The 11,247-nt window shown below is 37.0% G+C and overlaps 1 protein-coding gene across 1 annotated transcript; it reads left to right on the top strand.

Moving 5' to 3' along the window:
- The first annotated feature begins 4,937 nt into the window (after positions 1 to 4,937).
- ap1s2 (adaptor related protein complex 1 subunit sigma 2) lies at positions 4,938 to 9,885 on the top strand. The gene is made up of 5 exons (XM_055184726.2): positions 4,938 to 5,096; positions 5,508 to 5,686; positions 8,281 to 8,389; positions 8,496 to 8,633; positions 8,716 to 9,885. Exons 2-5 carry the CDS (start codon positions 5,508 to 5,510, stop codon positions 8,761 to 8,763), a joined length of 474 nt encoding a protein of 157 aa, XP_055040701.1. The 5' UTR covers positions 4,938 to 5,096; the 3' UTR covers positions 8,764 to 9,885.
- Positions 9,886 to 11,247: the final 1,362 nt, after the last annotated feature.

Raw genomic sequence — 11,247 nt, 5'->3', positions numbered from 1 at the left:
TACTTAGCTGTGTTTTTTATGTTATGAAGGTTTAAATCAAAACAAACCAACAGCAGTTGCATTGAAATTAATTGGAATGCACAACCAAAAAACGAGATTTCTGAACAATTAAAAAAACGGTGGTTATCTCGTTTTGCAACGAAACTCTTCAATTATTTTGATACATAATAAAGCACACAAAAAATGTAGTAGCTGTTTTTATTAGAGTTAGCAACAGGAGGCAGACTAAATATATCTCTATTTAGCTGTGAGTGTTCGATACTTTATGAGAATTCATAACAAACTTCACTTCAATTTAATTTGTATTGTATTGTATTTACTTTCACCTTTTCCAGTGAAAACCATGAGACTTGGATTTGCTTGAGGAGTAGTCTTTATTTCAAATAGCGACAAGTACAAGTCTTCAAATCAGTACTGGAAGGTCCTGCAGTCATCAAGTCTGACTTAAAGTATACATGCATTGCATTTAAAGTAATTTGATGGGGGCTGATGAAACCAATGCCTCCAGATTACAATAAAAACATGAATAAGTTGCATAGGAATAGGTTGCAGTCAGTCAGGAAAAGGCAGTTGCAAACACGTACCAGATCACCCCCTTTGAGCTGTAAACATGATAGCATCACTCAGACCACTTCATCATCATAAAGATAAAGAAGAGATAAGACTTTGAGCTTGGCATTCACTTTTGACTCAGACCCTTGGCTAATCCACAAGCAAATGGCCACCAGTTTACAGCATGTGATATAGGGCACCAAGAGCCATTGCATGCTGATTTGTTTATACATCTGCAACAAAAAGTACTAATTTAAATGAATAAACATAACTTAAATTTAATCTGAGCAATTCACAAACCATTGAAGAAATATGTTTCTACATGAATAGACTATAAACAGATGTGGCAGGTATTGACTGATTGTTTTAAATCTCTGATACTTTCACAAATACTTTACCATGAAATTTTCTTCAGCGCCATTTACTTGAACCACTAAACATCATGAAAGCTGAATTATGCAACTCTATGTAAAAACATGATTTTCAGTATCTTCCTAAAATTAAGAACTGGTGTTTCAACCACTTTTCGCAAGACTGTTTAAAGAATTAATCAATACTATGAATACTTCTTTTTACATTCCAAGATGGTTCCTTAATAATGTATAGCCTACTTTAATACTGAACATGTATTCAACAGCCTAATCTTGCCAGTCCATCTACTTCAAGTTCATTTTAGATTACCAGCAAAACAACAACAGTACTGTTAATGTTACAGTTTCTCCTAGAATATAAAATAAATACTATGATATTTAATGTGCTGCACTGTTTATGCTATTAGAGCTTAATGTCAACTGTATAAAGTGTCCTTGTAAAAGGACACTTTTTTCCATGCAAAAAATATGTCAATTTTTATAATCATTTTTGGATGAGCTATTCCCATAAATACATTTTTTCATCAGGTCATTGTCTATTATCTTTTGTCTCGTGCGCCACCCTTTGGTCACGAGATGCTGTTCTGGCTTTTAGACAAACATTTCACATGTTTTTCCAGAGGGAGGCGCTAAATACATGTCCAGATGGTCCAGATCCTATGGTCCAGATATATAAAAGGTCAGTTTGAAAAAGAGATTGACGTAAAATTATGCATGTAGTCTTCCTCTTATCACTGCTTTTATGGTATAGAAATAAGAAAATTCGTCACAAAATATTGGTAAAAACAAAAATCTGGGTCTCGTTGTATTGTTCAGGCTGATCTGCAGCGTCTATTCACAGGCGCGGTCCCACTACTGATCAGCACGGGGGCTTTGACCTGCTCCGTTTCCGACCTGGGCCGGTTCACCCCTCCTTAGACGACCTGGCGGTCTCGGGCTCCCCCAGGAACACCATATCGATACCGAACTTAGTGCGGACACCCGATCGGCATAGTCCACTACAGACCAGAACCCCTGAACTCAAGCGATCCACCAGACTCAGACTCCCAGTAGCTTGGATTACAGGCGCGCGCCACTGCGCCCGGCGAGCGCTCACGCTATCAGCAGTCGTCTTGAATCAAATATATCGAACCATGCGCCCTCTAGTGTAGGCCTATGATATCTTAGCTTAATATTACATGTGGATGGGTAAAGGGTAAAACCAAAACTATAATTTATTTATCGATATTTAAATCGTTACAATGTATAAATTGATGCTGCACTTTATATTAGGCTACTATACGGGCCATTATAACAGGAGGTTGAGTTTGTGCATTTTGAACCTCATAATTATCACATAACATTCGCTTTTTTATTTTTGTCCTTTATTTAGGCTATTGCCAGTCACATTACAAAATATAAAAAACATCAATAAAGTGCTTGAGGAATAGATCAGGAAGTGGATGCCGCTCCTCAGCAAGACCTGAACAAAGTTTTAGATGAAAACAAAAGTCTGGGTCTCGTTGTATTGTTCAGGCTGAACTGCAGCGTCTATTCACAGGCGCGATCCCACTACTGATCGGCACGGGGGCTTTGACCTGCTCCGTTTCCGACCTGGGCCGGTTCACCCCTCCTTAGACGACCTGGCGGTCTCGGGCTCCCCCGGGAACACCATATCGATACCGAACTTAGTGCGGACACCCGATCGGCATAGTCCACTACAGACCAGAACCCCTGAACTCAAGCGATCCACCAGACTCAGACTCCCACTAGCTTGGATTACAGGCGCGCGCCACTGCGCCCGGCGAGCGCTCACGCTATCAGCAGTCGTGTTGAATCAAATATATTGGATGCCGCACCCTTAACGTACGGTATGTCATCAGAGTTTAACCAGTCAATGAGTTTCTTTTGCGCTTTGTTTTTTCTTGACTTTACCGTGACCTCTTTTGAATTTTCTGCAATTTTGTGTGTATAGGTTAGTTACTGTAAAAATAACATTATCAATGTCAGCTCATGTGATATGCCCAATTAACTTTTTTTTACAATGTAGAAATAACAAAAGGTCTATTCGCTCTATGATGTTAAAGGAGATTGTAATATATGAAAGTCTGGTATGTTTTTTTTTTTTTTGGGGGGGGGGGGTATTAACGGGGTGGTTTAAAGAGGATTTCTTAAACTGAATTACTGTTAGACCAATATTTATAAACTGAGGTACTTAATTCTTAGTGATTTTTCAGATTTTTTCAGTTCTTAGCATTGCTGTTTAATGTAGGCCAAGTTTAAGGTTTATCTTGGGTTTAGGTTTCCTGAATAACTTTAACTCACTGTTAATAGATCCAACCAAAATAGATTACACTATGGATATGCCTTGCAGATTTTATAAGTCAAAGTAGAGTTACACACATATATCAACTGTTGTGAATTAATACTTCAAATCAACCAGAAGCAGAAACTGATATAAAGATTAGCAGGCAGACAAGGTGTTAAATAAAATGATAAATCATTTACTGAATAATCTCAATTGTGCTTCAATGCTCAGTTTAGCTTCATTGATGGTCTGACAAACTTTGTCGATGAAAGGACTAACTTCGTCTGACTAGATTTAGATTTGGCTGGTGGTATGATACCAAACACAGACAGGGGAAATTGACTGTTTCATAACATTCTCGTGAAGTTAATAAAAACCTTGAGATGTAGACCATTGGAGACAATACAGCACCAACAATAAGATTAAACAACAGTATATGTACATGTAGAATAGAATAACTAAATAAAATGAATGGAATATAATCAGGCCCGGCTGCAGAATGAAATGACTGAGGGGGCATGTGAAATTTTTGAGGGGGCTTAACCTTATACCATCAATGATACACTGAGATCTCGCTTTAGAAAGACATACTTTTAAATGCAGCGGTCCATAAAACACTCCATACGCAACTGCACAGCACAGGTAACCAGAAACTCACTGAATACAAAAATGAAACAGAGGGGGCACAAATCAGATCTGAGGGGGCAATGCCCCCTTTTGCCCCCTCGTGGCGCCGGGCCTGAATATAATACAAGTTGAATATATAAAGAATAATAAGAATAACAATAAAAATGAATGATAAAACAACAAAATAAATGAATGAATATATCATTAAATTAGTAAGGGTAAGCACGTAAATAAAATGTAATTAATAATAAATGGAATAATGTATGTACACAAATGTAAACAAATTCTTATAAACACAAATGTATTTTTCAACAAAGATCTTTCACTAAGTTAATTAGATATTTTGCTTTATTAACAGACAGTTAATCAGATAAGACAATTATAGAAAAGTTTAGCACTTTTACATTTACTTCTGTGCTGGTTATACACTTAAGGGCGGTTTCCCGAACAGGGTTTAGATCAATCCAGGATTTGGCCCTAGTTATATCAGGACATTTAAGTCGTTTTTACAAACAAACCTTACATAAACAATACTGGTGTGCATCTTGACTCTTGAGACAAGGTTGCTAATATATTAAAAAATAAAAGTATCAGTAATATCAGTGTTTTTAAATGCAGATCTTATGTGCATTTTAGTCTGGGACTAGGATAAGCCATGTCTAGGAAACTGCCCCATAGTGTAGCCCAGGGGTCTTCAACTATCGAGGGACAGATTTTGGAAATTGTAAAATGACAGAAATACCACTTGCCTAAGAAATTTAAAGCAAAATAACCCTTCATTTGAGATGCTAAGGTTCATGAGACTTATTTTGTTTTGATTTAGATTTGTGGTGTTGTCTGAAGTTAATTGCATATTTGAGAAATGAGAAATTGAAATATGTAGTCAGATCAGTCGATCACTGTACTGCACTTTATTATAACATATTTTTAAATTAGCCTATTTAAATTACTAGCCTATAAAATGCATATCGCATATGCTTTCAGACAGACAACTTTAAGATTATTCGGCCCATTGGCTATTTTCTGCTGCTACCTTGTCTCTTATATCGATGAATTATGCATAACACACAGCCTCGAGCCTCATCCACCCAGTTCCAGTCTGGACCAATACGGAGACTTGGCAATGAGGCACTGAGCCAATGAGAGGATGAGGATTTCAATAACGGGAGTCCTCACATCCGCGCGTAACGGGAAGGGACGTTTACTACATCAGCCACGAACCCTACGCTCACGGAAACGAGTGTAATATAAACTTTAAGGTAATCATGTTATCTCTTACTCCGATACACATGAGTGAGATATCTGGCTAACCAGCGCCAAATAACAGTTATAAGGATAGTAGCGAAAGCGATAGTGTTTTTGACATTCGTGAATATTTACATGGCCGCAACCGGCTGGCTAACGCATCGTTTCCTCTTTGTTGCAACAAACAAAAGTAATTCAGTCAACAGTGAATATTTCTGTTGCGAATGTTAAATATCTACTGAGTTTATAATCGGCATCGGCAACATGGTGAACGTCTTCGAACCGAATGCCGAGAAATGTTAGAAAATATTTGCACGCGCTTGCTTAGCTAGGCACCAATGGTACACAAACAAATGTGGTCTCGAGGAAGGTAACTCAAAAGTCTTTGAGACACATCCTCATTCATTGCTTTTCGTTCTTTGTAGATGCAGTTTATGCTGCTTTTCAGCAGACAGGGAAAGCTGCGTCTTCAGAAATGGTATGTGGCACTGTCTGATACCCAGAAGAAGAAGATCTCACGAGAGGTCATACAGATGGTGCTGGCACGTAAACCCAAGATGTGCAGTTTTCTGGAATGGAGGGATTTGAAAATAGTCTATAAAAGGTTAGAGAATGGCATTGAATAATGATTCAGTGGGCTGTATGGACTGAACAAAGCCTTCATGTTTTTTGTTTCAGTTACAATTGAAAATGGTTAAATTTTCAGGTTAGCTTGTTGCCCTGTGCTTCTTTAATCATTGTACATAGTTTCCATTCCCAGTCTGTGAAAACAAAGCTAAAGTCTTTTTTTGTAATTTCCTGTATTCTATATAAATCATACTTGATGTAAAAAACATTCTGTGAAAAAATAACCTTGATATCTTTAAAGGGCACATATTATGCATGATGTAATATAAGTCTCAAGTGTGTCCAGAATGTGTCTGTGAAGTATAGCTCAAGTTACACATTTAATAATTAAATAGCATGTCTAAAATGCCCCTATTTGGGTGGGAGCAAAACGTGCTGTTTTCATGTTGTGTACCTTTTAATACAAATTAGCTACTGCTCCCCAAACCAAGAGAGTAAGGGGTTGTGCACACCAAAACTTTTAAACGTGGCTGAAAACGCCTGGACAATGCCGAATGCCAGCTGTTTTTTTCAGCTAAGCTCTTTGGTAGCTGTGATACTTTAGCTGTGAGTTGGTTGGTTGCTGATGTCTGTTGTGGCAAAAAGTCTTAGCTTGAATCTTCATAAGAAAAAATACTCAGGAGACAAAGGTTCCAGGTGCCAAACAAAAATTACTTTATTTGCTCGAGCCAACAAAGTGAGACAATCAATACCCCTCAATGAGGTGCTCAAAGATCATCCGCCCTCCCAACATCTGACTCCATTTTTAAACAGTAAGATCAAACACTTCTTATCTGAGATCACAGACAAACATTCTTCTCATTGGTCTCGATCTACCACAATTAATTTTATTTGTTTGATGTAGCAGAAGTGCAGCTGAATACTTCCTCATATCTAAAATGATATATTCTGCTTATTGGTTCTCATGGCCTTGGCCTAGCTTGCACAGATACCTTATTATTAATATAGCAAAGTACAGCTGAACCTCTCAAATCTTAAAATGACGTACTCCGTTTATCACTTTGATTGGCTTTGGCTTTCCCTAACACAACTAACTTATTGTTAATGTAGCGAAGTACAGCTGGACGAATTCTCTAATCTAAAATGACGTACTCTTGTTTATCGGTTATGTTGACCTTTTCTCATAATAATCGTGGCGAGAACAATCGGGGTATAGTCGCAGGACCGCACCTGGTCTCTTTTAATTAGCAAACTGAGAGAACGAAAGTTAACTTATCTGAAATGACGTCCTCTGGGCTCTTTTAATTATGAAACGAAAGTTAACTGAGAAAACGAAAGTTTAACTGGGTGTCTTATAGCCTTGAATAGAAACAATAGGCCTTAGGCCTAATATAATATTAATACAGTATATGATAAGTTATATACCCAACAAAAACTACTATATGTCCCGCCCCTCCTCCACTGTGATTGGACAGCCGTTTGAGAACTGACATTGACGAGCAGAGCTTTTCACACAAAGTTGAATATTTTTCAACTCTCGGCGCTCAGCGCGGAAGAAAACTGCTAGCTGCTGGCTTATTTGAAAAACGCAGAGCTTCCATTGGAAACAATTGAAAACATGCCGCGGGCGTAAAAGCTTTGGTGTGCACGCCCCCTAAGCGCTTTCAGTTCAAATAGATCTGAATCCTGTTAATAAAGTCTGAGACAATAGTATCTTAGTATTGAGATATGGTGAACTGTGTACAACTGGCCGAGGGCGGAAACTGTGGTAATGCAGGACTGTCAGTCAGTAGCTGTGGGCGGGACTTTATCAGTGTGATGTCACTTAAGTCACAATAAAACAAAAATTGCATCTGATTCTAAATAAATGTATTCATATTTGCATCTGATTAAATGAAGTTATGAGATCAGTATTTTAAATCTAAAAATTTTAATTGGAGAAATATGATAAATACTAAATACAAAACTAAAACTTGCCAGTAAGTCGCGGTTAATCACTGATTGAGTCAGAATTATTTATTTAACTGATTAATTTTTATTCAATGAAGTGATATTACGCACTACCTGAAAATAGTCCCCTTGATTACTTTCAATAGCACAGGACTATTTTCAGGCAGTGCGTAATATCACTACGCCTGCTGCAGCCATGTTACACGAGCAAAGTCCTTGATTATTACGCCAGAATGAGAGTATAGTTCCTAGCCATATCTGCCTAGAAAATCACAACTTTAATTTTCCGTCGGTCTTAGTATAAGATGTAACTACAGAAGAGTCAAGTTTTAAATAGGAAAAAAAACGAAACTCGTTGGTTATTGTTTAACACTATGCTAATTGTCTAATTAGATTCAATGGATTATGCTAAGCTATGCTAAAAGTGCTAGCGCCAGACCCGAAGATCGGCTGAATGGATTCCAAAACGCTAAAAATCAAATGTTTGACACTGGGGGAGCTGGGAAATGAGCATATTTTCAAAAAAAGTGGAGTGTCCCTTTAAGAACATAGTTATTATATTGCTTAATAGCTGATAATACACTGTGTCTTTGCTCTGTTGTCAACAAAGAAAAGCTAAGCTTTCATAATTTAGTTTCACGATCTATAATTTGTTAAAGGTGATCTTATTTTGGATTTCAGATATGCCAGTTTGTACTTCTGCTGTGCTGTGGAGGACCAGGAAAATGAGTTGATAACCCTGGAGATAATCCACAGATATGTGGAGCTGTTGGACAAGTATTTTGGCAGTGTGAGTTTTATGTCATCTCTGTATAAAACAGTTGATAAAAAAATAGGTTTGTCTTGTTCTCTTGCAACCTATATATGAAGTTGTTTGCATGTTTATTAATATCCAGGTTTGTGAACTGGACATTATCTTCAACTTTGAGAAGGCCTATTACATCCTGGATGAGTTTATACTGGGTGGAGAAGCACAAGAGACATCGAAGAAGAATGTTCTGAAAGCCATAGAGCAGGCTGACATGCTGCAGGAGGTACGAACGATATGATCATTATAAATATGTGTGGATGAATAAATGTATTTATTTAATTTCCTGTGATTTTTACCTCTTACAGGAAGCTGAGACACCACGAAGTGTTCTGGAAGAGATTGGACTGACATAAAACCTGAGAACTCATCCAGCTGAAATATTAAAATACCCCTTACTTTCTTTATCCGTGGGCATGTTAAATACTCCCAAATACTCCATATCTGTGTTATAGATTAGCTTTTAGGCAAAGCTTTTTACAAAATCCACTTGAGACAAAATAATTAAGTATTGAAGGCTGCAATGTTACTGCTAAACATCTGGGGGAATTGAGCATATTGAAATGTATATCTGCACGTTATAATACAGTAGATATGTAAATTTCCCATAGTGCTTGACTGTTTGGATTCAGGTTTGGGTCAATACATGTGTAGCACGGACTTGTGTCAACTATAATCATTCACTGCAACGTCTTCTCTGTGTTATAACATTACCTCTCACCTTCAGCTGCCTTAAAACACTCCCTAACAGCTGAAACAGTTTGCCAGTATCTTATGCAACTTTGTAGGCCCACATCAGTGAGACAATGGGCTGTTACTGTTTTAGACAATAAGCATTAGGGACTGAACATTCCTACTCTGTTCTCAACAGGGAAATGCAAAATATACTGTGGGTTTTTGGTAGAGTTGTAAATTAAACATTGAGAAATGTTTGGCAAAAAATCTTATTATGATGTGTTAAAGATGGCACAAGTAAACATCAGTATTATATGAACCTTTGACCAATAACACTGTAATAAATTTCTTCATCTAAACACTTAATTGGTTCAGACCGATCAGTAGTTTTACTATTCGACAGTTAACTGACAGTTTTATTTCCAATGCCAAAGAATACTCCACCATGCTCACGCCTTTCTTTGAACAATAAAATGGTTTCCATTTACTCATGCAAATGCTGTTTTAAACTTCTGTGACTGGAACACTAGAGAAATTTTCAAGAATGTGAATGCTGCTTTACAATAAACAATGAACATAAATAGAGTCTTTAACTTTTATCAAACACAAAATTAATACAAGTCATACAGGTTTTAATGCATCTGGATGAGTAAATCATGACAAAAATGTAATTTTGGCTGGACTATCCTTTATAAAATCATGTATCTTTGTATGGTATCTTATTAAAGTGACTTGCTGTTGAAAATATGTTATTTGCAGTTTCATCTGAACAAAACAATGAATAAAAGTGAGATAATGCGGTTTTTCATTTGAATTTTTGTTAGATCTATTATTACTATAGTAGTGTAGTCAAGGCCATCTAAAACGAGAGCAAGACTTGGGAATGAGACCGAGTCAGGACCGGATCGACATCGTTGCCTGGGTTGCGTATGTGTGGGTCTATCAAAAGAAGGTCCAGATTCAATTGGGGTAGGGGTGTGTTTGTTTAGGTGATTTCAAATGACAACATGGGCTTTCAGAGATCATGCACCCCGCCTTTAATTCTAAAATTTTAAAGTAAGAGAAGTATGATGAACAACACTAAAAACCAACAGGCAAGTTGCGACAAATCACTGATTAAGAATTATTTAACCAATTTATTTTTATTCAATAAAGAAACACTGCTGTTGATGAATACTCAGAAGTGCAAAACAGTTCCTCTGTGGATTTGTGTGGACCTATTTTCATTACTAAAAAAACTTTGAGTTTAAAATGTAAGTCAATTATTATCTTCTTGTTTATATGAAATCAGTATTTCTCTTAGAATCGGGTTTTTCAAAATAGCTCTTGATCTTGTGATACTGCTTAAAGGAGAAGTATGTAACATTGACATCTAGCAGCGTTTGCAATGTTTCTCAAACCACATAATCCGAGCACACAGGTAAGACTGCACAAAATGTTTGTTCCGCCATCACTTTAAAGAGCAACTATTGTCCGATTCACGATTTTACATTTCCTTTTATGTGTATAGCCCTATTCGGACGGGATTAGTTTTACAGGGGTAGATGGCGTAATGTAATTTTACCACAGGACGTCTGTAATATTAATAGTCAATTCAGACGGGATATGAAAACTCAGTAAAACATTCAAAAGTGGGAGGGGTAACCCGATTGTGCAGCGCATCACCTCTCGTCTTCACATGCACATTACTTCCTGATATACCTACTGTATCTATATATATATATATATTAATTTCTCCCAAGGGTTTTTGTCCTTCTAGGAGTTTTTCCCACCGGGTTTTCTCCTAGGGGGTTTTTTCGTCCCAGGGAGAGTCAGCCAATTTTGGCTTAACTTAGCACTTTACCGTATACGTGATATTATTAATACGCTTGCTTGTATGATTTAACCTTAGCTGCTATATTCTACTTCTTATATTATCTATTGATTTTCTGTGTTCTCCTCTACATCATGTAAAGCTGCTTTGCAACAATTAACAATTGTGAAAAGCGCTATATAAATAAAATTGAATTGAATATTAAATGTGCAAACAACATGACACAGACAACCCTGCTGGAAAAAAAACAATAAAACCCTTACAGAAAATTCTAATGGTTTTCATTAAAATACCAATAGGAACTATTAGCTTTTACCATTAAAACCACTACATATTCCATTAGAACCAATAC

This window comes from Misgurnus anguillicaudatus, chromosome 14 (assembly GCF_027580225.2).
Source record: "Misgurnus anguillicaudatus chromosome 14, ASM2758022v2, whole genome shotgun sequence".
NCBI lineage: Eukaryota > Metazoa > Chordata > Actinopteri > Cypriniformes > Cobitidae > Misgurnus > Misgurnus anguillicaudatus.
Note: the sequence above shows the minus strand (reverse complement) of the source record. Positions and strands in the feature narration are given on the sequence as shown.

What these genes read in the sequence shown, in the direction of transcription:
- ap1s2 (XM_055184726.2), top strand. Translation starts at nt 5,508, where the DNA reads ATGCAGTTTATGCTGCTTTTCAGCAGACAGGGAAAGCTGCGTCTTCAG. An exon ending in TTGAAAATAGTCTATAAAAG is followed by an intron (nt 5,687 to 8,280) that starts GTTAGAGAATGG and finishes TTTGGATTTCAG; the next exon opens with ATATGCCAGTTTGTACTTCT. An exon ending in AGGCTGACATGCTGCAGGAG is followed by an intron (nt 8,634 to 8,715) that starts GTACGAACGATA and finishes TACCTCTTACAG; the next exon opens with GAAGCTGAGACACCACGAAG.